The sequence below is a fragment of the Lygodium microphyllum genome, chromosome 27, assembly GCF_053477565.2.
Source record: "Lygodium microphyllum isolate KBCC chromosome 27, Lygodium_microphyllum_v1.1.10, whole genome shotgun sequence".
In the NCBI taxonomy this organism is placed as follows: domain Eukaryota; kingdom Viridiplantae; phylum Streptophyta; class Polypodiopsida; order Schizaeales; family Lygodiaceae; genus Lygodium; species Lygodium microphyllum.
In genome coordinates this window covers 45,846,189-45,860,235 of record NC_141161.1, presented here as the reverse complement: position 1 = coordinate 45,860,235, position 14,047 = coordinate 45,846,189, and the positions used below count along the sequence as shown (strand labels likewise).

Genomic DNA, 14,047 nt, shown 5'->3' with positions numbered 1-14,047 from the left:
TAAAATTTATTGTGTGTTTCCTTCTCTAGTTCATCCTTTCAATTGATTTACCTTCAAGCAACTAATTTTCAATTTATGTCAGTGAGTGTAAGTGTGATGTATCAATGAAGCTTTTTGCTTTTCAAAAACACTTGTGATGTGTACAAATGAGCACCAAACCACAATCAGTTTAGCACATTTCTCAATCAACTAACTTTCTAGCCAATGATTAAAGCACTTGAAATTGTTCCTTGGTTCAACGTTTTTGCTCCCTTAAGTACATGTATGTGTTGTGGTTTGGGGCAAGGGTTTGTTTTCCAATAGTAGTGCTCTAAACTTGCACACAATGTTTTAGGCTTTCTCCAAGGTATTGTGTTCTTCCCCTGGACTAGTGCTCCCTCTTGATGGCATGGTCTCATAGGATAGAGTCTTTTGGATTTCGAAAGCAGTTTCTACCTTGAGTGTGGGATTTGCATAATTGAGTCATATGCTAGGTTTGAATATGCAACCGAATTCCAAATTTTTTTTACAGTTGATTCAAATGCAAGGCTAGGTGTCTTACATGCATAACGTGATTAAGCTAGTGGATTTGTGTGTGGAATTGTAAGTGTAGTTAGGTTCAGATGGTCAACTGAAAAGCAAGTCGGGTTTGGGTAGGGTTCAAGCATCTAGTCTGGACATCCAATCTAGAGAGGGTGTTTCAGATATAGGAGTGAAATCCATTTCAATTTCTTATTGTGGGATGACACAAGCCTTAGCTCACAATAAGGGGTTAAAGCATTGCATATGCTGATTATTATAGGTTCACCTCATAAAAACCAAAAGCCAAGCATGCTAAGGTGCGAGAGGTATCTTGATTACACTCATTGCTTGCTTTTCATGCTTGTGAGTATCTAGTGTCTTCCTCTCCTTTGCTCACCTATTTGGAGGGTGTCGTGCTTGTTCAAGTTTTGGATTCAGTGGAATTAACATTAGGCCTAGAGTCAAAGGAGGACAGGGTAATGTTTCAAGTCAATCTTACCCCAAGAGCAAGCCATCATCTCTTCATTTGATTTCCTCATGGGGAACGGAAGCTTCAACAATCAATAATTATATTGGCAAGATTTCTAAAGAGTTCGTGGATTCGATTCTCTTGTAGATTGGATTGTATAAGGTAATTCTCTCACAAATGCAAGAGGGTCACAAGCGGATTATGATTAAAGCATTGGCATGCCCTTCATAGGAGCATTGACAAAGATGAGCATGTGATTAAGAAGAGCACTCAAGTAGGAGAAGCCTTTGATCCCAAAAATGGCAATTGATATTAGAGTGCATTCAATCTAAGAAATCCAAATCTATTTTTGTTTCTCACTAAGCTTTCGTCACCCTCACGGGTAAACCACCAAGATCCATGGATTGCTTATTGCTTCAAGTGTTTCAAGTAGAGAGCTATGGATACCTCTCACATAGCCGTGTGCACTCTTCCACACACCAATGTAGTGACCTTACATTCGAATATGATCAAGTACCTCCTCCCATTATTTCGTCAAATGCTCCACGATTCGAGACGTGCTCTTAAGAAAGCTTCGTCTCCAAGATCCGAGCTTTGACCTCCATAGCCCCCCATGCAAGAAAAGGGAAAGAGAAAAAGAAGATGATGATGATGAAAGGAGAAGAAGAGTTTCTCCATGGTCCCTCACACACATTCTTTCCCTCTCTCATGCACAAGAAGGAAGCAAGAGCAAGAAGCAAAAAGAGAGCAAGTTTCGTCACGCACAAGAATGAGCTTCTTTTTTCATTTCTTGACTTTTATACCTACCCTTATCCCCTCCTTGGGCAACCATCCCCTTTTTGGTCCGATCCCTCTACTATCTTTTTTTCTCCTTCCTATTAGCATAGGCCTCAATCCCACCTCTCATTCTTTACAATTTGCATAAGAGAGCACGACACTCTTTTACAAAATGAATTACAATGCACGTGGCACTTTTCTTGCTAGCATATCATGGCCACTTATTATTGTGTGCTTCCTTTTACATTCGAGGCTTTTTCCTACACTTAATATCTTCATATTTTTTTATAAGTATGCCTTTCTCTTTTGTATTTCTCTTGCCTTGGGAATGTCCTCCATTTTTTATTTTCTGCATTTCCCTTAAGGTACCTCATGATACCCTTTATAGCATATAGCATACCACAACTCCCATTGCAAATGTTATGTCAGGATGAGTGGCTATTATGGCATACATCAAATTGCCCACCGTAGATGCATAAGGGATCTTGGCCATCTCAACCTTTTTCTCATCAGACTACTATAGACAATTGGCTTGACTAACCTTTACATGAGAAGGTAAAGAACAACTAATAGGCTTAACATCTTGCTTATAAAACTGCTCAAGGACCTTATGGATGTACTCCTTCTACGAAAAGTAAAGGAGCTCCTTAGAGTGATCACATGTGATACACATCCCAAGAATATGGGAGACATATCCCACATTCTTCATCTCAAAGCTCTTCTTGAGCTAACTTTTCAAGGCATCTAGCTCATCATGAGTATTCCTAACAATCACCATATCATCCACATAGAGGGCCAAAATCATAATGTTGCCATCATAGGCCTTTGTGTATAAACACTAATCCATATCATTGTTAGTATATCCCTATGAGTGCATGAAAGCATTGAACTTTTAGTACCATTAGCTAGGTGCTTGCTTAAGGCCATAAAGGCTCTTTCTCAACTTGCACACTAGGTGTTCCCTACCTTTTTTCTCAAAGTCCTTTGGTTGTTGCATATAAATCTCATCATACAAGTCCCCATGTAAGAAAGCCATCTTGATATCCATCTAATAGAGGTCCAAATCTAGCTGCACAACCAAAGCCAATACCAAGCATAGGGTTGTCATTTTGAAGATAGGAGAGAAGACTTCATCAAATTCAAAACCATACTCCTACTTAAAATCCTTACCAACCAATCTGGCCTTATAGGTTGGCTTGGGGCATCCATGGGGTATTTTTCAACTTGTACACCCACTTGCATAGCAAATTACTTTTTTCACTAGGCAAAGAAACCAAATTCCATGTATGATTTTTTAGCAAGAAGTCATACTATGACTGTATAGCCTTCTCCCAAGAGTGACTATCACTTCTGCACATGGCTTCATCGTAGGTAAGAGACTCACCAGCATTTGTCACCATAACATAATCCAAAGAGGGTGCAAACTGATCAAGTTGACATTTATCTCTAGTAGACTACCATAAAACATGCTATGGAGTCTATACATTCTACCTAACATCAAGGTCCTAGGCCATTGGAGCATCAGCTAATTGCAGACTGTCTAGTTGGCTATACAATAATAGAAGGCTCCTCTTGAAATACCACCTTGCATACCTCAATGATCTGCTTAGACCGCTTATGCATTTTCTCCTCATGAAAAACAACATCATGGCTATGGATGACCTTTTGAGTATGGGGACCCCATAGGTGATAGGCCATCTCACCTACATTGCCATGAACAAGAAAGATGCATTTCACATGGATGTAGGATGTAACTTATCGCACTTTTTGTTGGGAACATGGTAGAAATCCTCATAACCAAATATGCACAAATGAGCATATGATGGAGGTTTTCTAGACCATACCTCCTCTAAACTTGATAGTCAAGAGCAATGCACAAGGATCGATTTATCAAATATGGTAGTAGTAAATGCCTTAGCCCAAAAGTGCTATAGTAAGCCTACCTGGCTAAGCATACTATGAACTTGCTCCTGAATAGTCCTATTTACACACTCATCCATACCATTCGGGGGTAGGGTGTACAAGGTGATCAACTGATGCTTAATATCCCTCTCATCACAAAACGGCTCAAAGGCTTTGGATACATACTCGGTCCATTGTTAGATTGTAGGCATTTCAATCTATACCCAAATTGGTTCTTAACGAAACCAAGCCAACAACACTAAAAGATAGCCAAGACTTCTAATTTTTTTGCTTTATGGAGTATGCCTAGACCTTATGTGAGTTATCATCAATGAAAGTAATAAAATACTTTACACCACCTAATGATTTGTAGGGCATAGGTCCACAAATATCAGAATGAATAAGAGCTAGAGACTCACCCATTTACTTTTCACTGCCAGACTTCTTATGCAAATTATGAGTCTGCCAACCATAAAGACAATGATCACAAGAATCAAAACACTTATAGTCAAGGGGCAGAAGATACCGCAAATAGGTAAGCATTTTCATTCCCTTTAATGGCATGTTCCCAAGGCGACTATGCTATAATGATATATGTGGTACTACTGCCACTATCAAAACATGGACAATAGACCTAGATACAAGTAAAAGATAAAGAGTGCTAGACTTAGCACCTCGTACCAAGACAAGATTTCCACAGGTAAGCTTCCATGAGGAATCACCAAAAGATACAACATAACATGCATCATCCAATTGTCTAGCTAGGCTTTTGATCAAAGCTAGAATATGGCATACATCATGCAAAGTAAACATAATACCTTTAAAAAACTACAATTGGATATCTCCAATACCAATAATATCCAATGCCAGATCATTACTCAATTTGATAGATCATGCCATGCTATGATAGGAGTGGAACCACTCTCGATGAGGAGTGACATAAAATGAAGCCCATGAATCAAGAAACAACACTAAGCATAGGTAGATGAGGCATTAGTCAACTTCAAAACATCAAGAGAAGAAGCTACAAGTATATAGTCATCATCAAAATCACTATGTACAACATTAATCTCTTCAATCTTGATAATGGACTTGCTAGAGAGATCATCATTCTTTTCTTGCACTTTATTCTTTATCTTTTCTTTGTGCTTGTCATCACATTTTATGGAACTATGGCAAAAAATGACCTTGCTTCTCACAATAGTGACAAGTCAATGTATGCAAACTTATAGTCATGGGACTTACTATGAGATTGTTCAGTGATTGCGAATGAGACTTCTAAGAGTCTCTTCCATAGTGATCATTACTGGTTCTGCCATTATTGCCTCTAATGGTCAAAGCATGAGAGTTATGGGAAGTATCTACATTCTTTCTATTAATCTCATTATTCAAAAGAGCGCCCTCTACATCCTACAATTTGAGCCCATCAATATGCAAATTTACACACATCATAGTAGTACGGAATGTTTCCTATGACTCAAGCAATGCAATCAACAAGAAGAAGGGAGGAAGATAATCCTTAAATTCAAGTCCTTGTAAAGACAAGTGGTCGAAAATAGAATGAAACTCATTTAAGTGGATAGACATGGAAGTCCCCTCCTTCATATGAAGGTCCATGAATTGCTTTAATCAATACATTTGAGAGGCAGGGCTCTGCTTATCATAGATATTGTGAATCTTATCCTATACTTGCTAGGCGATCTGCCCATCAGAGATAATATATATGTGCATATGTTATGGTAGCCAAGATATAGGAGTCATGGGGTACACTTACTCTAATTATGCAAGACATGGAGATAGTAGGAAATCCATCTTTGGCTATGTCTTCACCTTTGTTGAAGGTACTATTTCTTAGATGTCCAGGGTGTAGAAATATAGGTCTGAGATAGAGTATGTTATACCCACTAAGGCTTGCAAGGAGACTCTCTAGTTAGGCAATTTGGTGGCAAACCTTTGTATTATTGATGTGGTCCCTATAATGTATTCAGATTTTACGAGTGTTATTTTGTTTGCCAAGAATCCAGTCTTCCATGCAAAGACAAAGCACATTGAGGTGCATTACCACTTTATTAGAGAGGTAATTGAAGACAAGTCTATCGAGCTTTTCAAAATCTCACTTGACCAAAATCCTTCTAATTTTCTTGCTAAAAGTCCCTCAACAGAGCGTTTTCCTTCCTTAGAAAGTTGATGGACGTAGGATGAGATGACATATTTTCTCATCCTATTATACTTTCCATACATTTGTACATTGTCACTTTTTTCTTATTCTCTCCTCACTAGGGGCACATTTGTCACTTTAAGTAGGAGGTTGTTGGGTGTAAAGGAGCCTATGTCTAACTGTCAGTGTGTTCATTATACTGATAATACTCACACACTTGTATACTATAGGTGGTGGGTACCTATCATTGTCACTTTATTCTTTATTCTTTATTCTTTCAATGACATTTGAATAAGGGAAGGCCAGCCACATATTGTGATTGTTAGAGTACCCACATCTGGTGTCTCTAGCTCTTACTCTCTTGCTTCTTCCACCATAGCTCTTGCTTGTGGTGGGCTTCCACTCAGGGCTTTCTCCCTTCATGTTGTCATTTTACATTTGCATTTTTTATATTTATATTTTTTTTATTTGTGAAAATTTTCTTCTCTATTCCTCTTACATTCAAATGCCTATTATACTCAAATGATTACACTTGAATGCTAACTTTCCATTCTGTATAGAAGGAAATATTCTCTCCTCTCACATTCAACTCTCTAGTTTACTACCTCCTTCTCTTAGACCTCTCAACTAGTATCCAAAATGTATCCTTTCTCTCAATCTTTTCTATTCATACTTAAGATTGTATTTGGATGCTAGATTTCAATCATCCACAACACGAAAAGCATCAACATAGACTCTTTCTCTTTTCCTCTTGACCTAACCATGCATGTTTCAAAAACCATTAATATGCAAGCAAAAGATCGATCTCTCACCCTTCACGGCATGCTTCTTATTCCTATATGCGATAGAGTAGTGCCTCGAATGTTTGGTTCTATGATCCCGATAATAAAACCAAAATGTCGAGATGGCACAAGCAAAGCTCCTATTGCTCAAGCTAAAGGGTATCACACGATCCTTGTGTAACCATCTCATTCTATAAGCTCTCAATCTAGATGCACACACTACCACGAGCCTTGAGTCATCATTGTGAGAAGAATGTAGAGACAAGGAAAGAGTAGAGAACCACTAAGTGCTTCATGCCACGTCCCTCACGCTTTGACTGTCACACACACTCTCTCACTATCTCTCTCTTACACTCCCTCTCTCAATAGCACATGAGAGCTCAAGTAGTAGATAGAAGCTTTGAGAAAGAAATATCACAAAAAGTTGACGCATACTTAAATGACTTGTTCCATTATTTCTCCTCCCTTTTATACATTCTTTTGAGAGTTTACACCCTTTTTGATCTCTTGGGCACACAACCCATTCAAATGGCTCCATGATGGAATTTTTCAATACAAAACTGTAGAAGCTACATGGGACTCTACTTGACAAAAATATTACAAGTTGTAAGAGAGTGAGCTTGGCTCTCAGTTTTTGCTAATCACATTATTTAGTTGATGTGGACAAAAATGTTTAATCCTCCATGTTATTGGGCACTCCCTTGCTTCTTTGTTTGATGTATTTATATATATTTAGAATTGGCACATAATGTGTTGATTAAAAAATGAGATAATATTTAAGTGTCATCTAGGAAGGAAATTACATGTAATCTTATTTGATGATTATATCTTTAAATGTTTAAAGTAATTAAACTTAAGCAACTCCATCTTGATGATGGTAAATAGTCTTCCATGTTATGATTGAGTCAAAAGTAGCAAATATTCATTTCATATGTGCATGTCAAATTTTAACTCACAAATAAAATGCTTACCACTTATATTAGTCATTAAAGGAAAGGGATCTTTGTAATAGTTTGCACAACTTCAATTGAGAGATCAGGCTAGGTGATTGATATTCTCTTTTTAGATGGCCCCATCCTATATTAGTTCAAGGATATGAGAGAGATAGGGAGGAGAATTTGCATTCATTTAAAGCTAAATATTGAAAGGGATGGATAGAATATAATGTTGAAAAAGTGAAAGTCATGATAATATGAGGCTAATAAAAAGTAAAGATGGAGCCCAAAGGTACCCAATAGCACTATGAAAAGACAATTTTTAAAGAAAAAGAAGAAGAGAAAAGATGGGAGAAGTTTTGCATGCACTCAATTAGACTATTTGTGTGTTTGTGTGAAAAGCAAATGTTTATTGGTAGGACGTCCTCGATGCTTTCACATATAGAATTCTCTCGTAGCAAACATGTCGGTAAAGTCAATTCTGATCGTTGTAGGGCCCGTGCTAAGGGAAGGATTTGATACAAGCCAACTACCATATGGAGAGGGGCTAGAGGAAGTGTTCTTAAAGCTATCCTAGAATGTGAATGCACTTAGAAAGATGTCTTGTAGCCGTACATTGCGCCTAAAGTAGAAGAAACCTTGTGAGCCCACTTATTACAACAATTCTCTAAGGTTGGGTTGCTGTTTGCAAGTAGTGTTCAACATAAGAAATAATTGTGGTATAAGAATCATGCCTTCACTTTCAATCTATCTAAGGCTGCCTTCTCTTCATTTTTCAACCTCCTCCCCCGCATTCTCCTTCTACTACCACTACTTCTCCCATTTTGTGCTTGTTGTGTTGGGATAGATCTAGGAACAAAGCGTTCTCTCTCTCTCTCTCTCTCTCTCAGAGCCACTCAGTCATGTCATGGCAGGAGTTTGTAGACGGACAGCTGATGGTGGAGCTGTCGAACGGGCATCACCTCACGGCAGCAGCCATCATGGGACAGGACGGCAACGTCTGGGCTCAGAGCGAGCACTTCCCTGAGGTACAACCTCTCTCTCTCTCTCTCACACACACACACACACACACACACACACACACACACACATTCAGCTATGGCGGATGTGACTATACCTAGCCCACTATAGAGAGCAGCTATGGCGGATGTGACTATACCTAGCCCACTAAAGAGAGAGAGAGAGAGAGAGAGAGAGAGAGAGAGAGAGAGAGAGTGTGTGTGTGTGTCTGAGTGTGTGTGTGTGTGTGTGTGTGTGATTCTAACTTCGGATCCTTAAGAGACCCAAAGGGATTCTATTCCCCACTTCTCTTCAAAAATCTTCCTTTTGAAGAAACTCATAATTCATGTGTAGGAACATTTCTTTCAAACTTTCTCTAATGTTTAGATAACATTTCTTTCAAACTCTCTCTAATGTTTAGATAACATTTCTTTCAAACTTGCTGTAGATAACATCTGATGAGATTGAGAACATTGTGAAAGGCTTTAGTGATAACAATGAATTGGCACAACATGGCATCATCTTAGGAGGGACTAAGTATATGCTCATTCAAGGTGAGCCTGGCCAAGTTATTCGTGGGAAAAAGGTAAGAATTTGAGTTTTGTTTTATCAGATGCCAATTTCATTATTTATAACACCATAGAAATTGCAATGTTAATCAATGTTGATGGTTTAACCATTTGGATTAATGAAAAGTCTTATTATGAAAAACAAAAAAACATTAGATCTTTACAAGGTTGAGTAAATTCTCTAGGGACAAGGGGGTTGCACCATCAAGAAGACAAGTGCCGCCCTTGTGATAGGCATATACGATGAAGGTGTCACACCAAGTGAATGCAACATTGTGGTTGAGAAGCTTGGTGACTACCTTATAGAGCAATGCATATGATGGTATGTTCCACCACAATTTTAAATGAAGGTCCCTTTGTAAGCAAAAGAGAAGCATTTACAACCAAGTGCTTGTAATAAGTTAACAAGCAAAAGATGAGCACTTACAACCAAATGTAGATCTCATGGTAATGTTTGTAATAAAGTGATTCTTACTTTTGTTGTTAAAGGCCTCTCAAAGCTTGATTTAGAAAGCAGAATTTTCATTTGGTAACATACAAAGCAGATTATTAACTTCCTTTAGTTTTTTACTCATATTCCTAGCCTTTTGTAGAATTATCAATACCATTGTTTAAAGTATATTATATTGAAAAACCATACAACTTTAGCAAAGTAGTAGAAGAAAGCACCCATTTTTCTCTCTCTTGAAGAGCCCAATGACCATCCCAAAGTTTTTACAATAACGCCAAAGTGAGAGAACAATTGTATGCATGCACGTGTCCATGCCATCGCAAATTTTCTAGCAATTCTTCTAGGCACAAAACGAAACAATTTTGTATTAATTAAATATCGAGGCTTACATCGATACTTGTGGTTAAGGGGCACCCAAACCCTTAACCATGCATTTTACAAGTGGTCATAGCACAACGTCCATCTTAGTGACCAACCAAGTGGAGCCATAATCAACTTCTTATATCATGCATCATACAAGGTATTGCACCATTGCCTACAAGAATGAAACTTTTGACCTCATACATCATACAAGGTATCGCATTGCTACCTACAAGAATGGAACTTGTGACCTTGGGTTTATGATACCATTTCGTTATCACTTGAGCTAGCGGTTCTTCTAATAATTCTTTTATCTCATGCACTAGTGGAAAATTTCCATTAGACTTGCCTAGGAATTAGAGTGGCCCATACAATTTCTTAAATTTCTCCACATGAAGGGTGTTTATCACAATTCCAAGCACTAGTCAAAAACACATCTCATAGATAATTCACAAGAGCTATACTCATCACAATTGTGCCCATGCTTTACACAAAAAGGCTTAATGCTAGTAGCATGGGTACCCTAATCAATTCATTTGCAAGATCATTGGCATCCTTATCTTGAATTTTGAGTCCCCCCCCCCAACCAAAACACACACACAAACACATAGAGCATATACATGCACATGTGCACTCTTGCACAAACTATGGAAACATTTTCTAATCCAAGCATATGATGTTATTTTCAAAGTTATCCAAAACTCAAGTAATTTACCTTACTATTGATTTGAAGAATGGAGTCATTACAACATGTTTTTGGATAACTGCCCTAAGGGTTTGTAGTTTCAAATCTAACTAAGTATGTCTAGAATCTTAGAGATTTAAATACTTGTGATAAGAAAAAAAGCTATGGCAACTATACACTATTATCTTATGTTCCCTCACCTATCAAGAGGGCAATGATAGTTTCAAAAACATTATGAAGAACTTCAATGAATATGAAGTGTTTAAGTAGAAGGATGGAGTGACTTGTTAATTTTTGGGCACAAAAGTAGGCCCTCTATAGAAGTCATTTCCAAAAAGTTAGGACGAGGTCACTTTTTGCATACAATCTCCAAAATCTGTATGAGTTTAGATGCTAATCCTCATGAGAAAAAAATGAATCTTTTTGTAACATCCTTGTCCCATATAAAAATCCTATTGATCCATATCTTCATGAAGCTCTTGATGAGTAGAATCTAAATTCACAAAAATGATAAATTTGGAGCTTGTTTTTTAAATTTTATTGTGCCCCTAACTTTTGGAATCTTTTTCTGTGGATTTTCTTAGAGGACCCTTTAGTTGAGGAATCCCCTAACGCAATAGTTTAGAATATTAGAGAGATGAAAGAGATGGATGGGTAAGTAGGTTCGATGGTAGCAAGTGGTAGAGTGGAGGTGGACAGTTGGATGTGTAGTTAGGTGTCCACATATGGTTAGGTGGGAATATTATTTTTCTATCAATCTAACATCCATCCATCTACCTATCTACCTTTCCACTTGTCTATGCTATATTTTCCATCCAAGAATTAATACATGAACCTATTGCTATATATACATAGGGTTGTGGAAAATAACCATCTTATGAAAAAATAGTTCATTCATGCAAAAATATGTTTCTCATCCATTGCAATCAACCTCATATAGACAACTAGACCTAGGACCAATCATAAATCTAAGCACTATTAATAAACTGGATATCAATTTATTTGCCTACCTATATCTCATTGTCTATTTGTCTATCTTTCACACTTTTCTATCTCTCAACTTCTCTTACGATCTTAAGACACAATGTTGAAGAATGTATAGAAGTGGGCATAAACAAAATACAAAAGCAAACAATCCTTTTGCCCTTAGTTCTAGAAATGCGCCTAGTTAGTTCATTGCATAGAATGCACTTGGCTCATGATGGATTTCTAAATATTCACATGAGTAATAAGATTTGTCAAAACTTTTTCACATTTTGGAAAGTTAAATCGATCTATTTATATAAGCTACCCTATTGCAAAGGAGGTAATGTTAGAGGCTTTTACCTTTACTACATGGGTGAGTTAGAAATGATTTTTTTGACTAATTTTTTAGTATTTATCTAATTTTTTTATATTTCTAATTTGATACTCAAAAATTAAATTGGGTCAACTATGATGTTCAAATATTTTCATATTTTAAGAAGGGACTTAGATATATCTATAAAATCTATTGTAGTGCCAAGGAAGGGATACTAAAGGCTTTTACATTTGCTACTTTTTTATGAAAACGTTTAATTTAGTGGCTAATATTTGCCATTGGGCTAAAGACTTTTACATTTCAAATTTTACACTTAAAAGAATATGAATATGATTGACCATAATTTTGAAACTAAATGTTTACCCATCATTAATAGTATAGCAAGTTAAAATATGTTCTTTCTCCATTTATGTGAAACAAACATATATGAAAGTTGGTCCTACAAATTTGAGTACTTTTGAGATGTACATAAGCACTTGTACTACATAAAATGGAAAATAGGTGTAGATAAATACGAGTAGTTGCCTATCTCTACAATTATAGTGTCCAAAGAGAATGTTCAAACCTAAATGCTAAAATAGATAACAAGGCTCTAACTTAGATGGTTTATTGATTTGTAGTACTTAAATATGGACTTTGGGATTCGTTTAAGTTTGACTTTGAGATTTTGGTAGCGTGTATAATAATATTAAACATGATTTTTAGTTTAAACAATCCAAACCAAAATATCACACACACACACACACATTAAGTTAATTGAAGTTATTCAAGTCCATAAGGTACAATTGACATCACATTTTATAGGGTGCTATTAGGGTTATTTCAAATAGATTCTTGTTTGAGTTATTACTATGAGTCAATTTGTAAGAAGCTAGGAAGACTTATATTTTAGTGAGAGATTATTGATAATACCTTGTCACATTGACATAGGTACAAAAGCTGTGAGGCATGTAAATTTTGATCACTTTTGTAATAATACAATTATTGTCTCTCATCTCACCTTTTGGTTCACAGCTCTCATGACTACTCTCTCTTCTATTAGCTTGCCTATGTTAGTTATGTCAGCATGCTCTCTCCTAGTTGTGAGCTCCTGTTAGAGTCTGGCAGAGACATAAGAGCTCTGATAGTTTAGGTGCACTTTTTTAATTCGTCATCTTTCTATATGCATTCTTCAGCTAGTTATTGCTTTTTGTAGTGTGCCTACATCTACTAGACATTATCATTGTCATCTAGGATATAGGTCATCAGTTTACATCTAAAACATTACAGGAATTGAAAGTTGGTGCAGAAGGGTTTCTTTTGCCTGCTGAAAGAGACTATTTTATATAGATGTTGGCTAGGCATGAAAATGCATTTGCATTTCAGCCAATTAAAATAGGTTGTGTGGATCCAAATGTTGTCTCTCCTATGGTAATATTTACTGTGCCACATGTACCATGGAACTTGAGACCTATTCCAATGCCTAAAGCTTACTTGCGAAAGTTGATGGATTTGCTAAATGAAAAGATTCGCATGAAGATCTTGGAGCCCTCTTCAGCCTCGTACTGAAATCATTAGTTTACTGTATCCAAAAAGAATGGGGCTTTGAGATTTATTCAAGACATGCAACCGATCAATAAAGTGACCATAAGAAATGTGGGTGCAGGTCCTATGGTTGATGAATTTGCAAAGGTTTTTGCAGGCAGAGCAATCTATTCTTTGGGTAATCTTTACTCGGGGTATGATCAATTTTAGCTTGCAATTGAAAGCAAAGATATCACAACCATGAAGACTCCTTTGGGGTTAGTACAGATGTGTACTCTCCCGCAGGGTATAACAAACTCAGTGGCACACATGACAAATGCTATGAATAGGGTACTCAAGGATTTTATACCACAATTGACAGTGCCCTTCTTGGATGATGTTCCAATCAAAGGGTGTGCAGTGGATGAAAAGAATGAAGAGATGGATGCTCATGGATGCAGACAGTTTGTTGCAGACCATATTGTGGATTGTGAGAGGATTTTGGCGCGTCTAGAAGAGGTGCATTTAACTCTTTCTGCACAAAAGTCTATCTTTGGAGTTGAAGAGGTTTTGATTGTTGGGCATATGTGTGGGCTCTATGGGCGAAGACCATCACCAGCAAAAATAGATGGGATTGATAGAATGCAAGATGTATG

The 14,047-nt window shown here is 37.1% G+C and overlaps 1 protein-coding gene across 1 annotated transcript; it reads left to right on the top strand.

Annotated features, from left to right (window-relative positions):
- The first annotated feature begins 8,263 nt into the window (after positions 1-8,263).
- Positions 8,264-9,580, top strand: LOC148012276 (profilin-like). Its single transcript, XM_087669308.1, has 3 exons — positions 8,264-8,552; positions 8,972-9,109; positions 9,278-9,580. The coding sequence occupies exons 1-3, from the start codon at positions 8,427-8,429 to the stop codon at positions 9,410-9,412; spliced, it is 399 nt and encodes a 132-aa protein (XP_087525434.1). The 5' UTR covers positions 8,264-8,426; the 3' UTR covers positions 9,413-9,580.
- Positions 9,581-14,047: the final 4,467 nt, after the last annotated feature.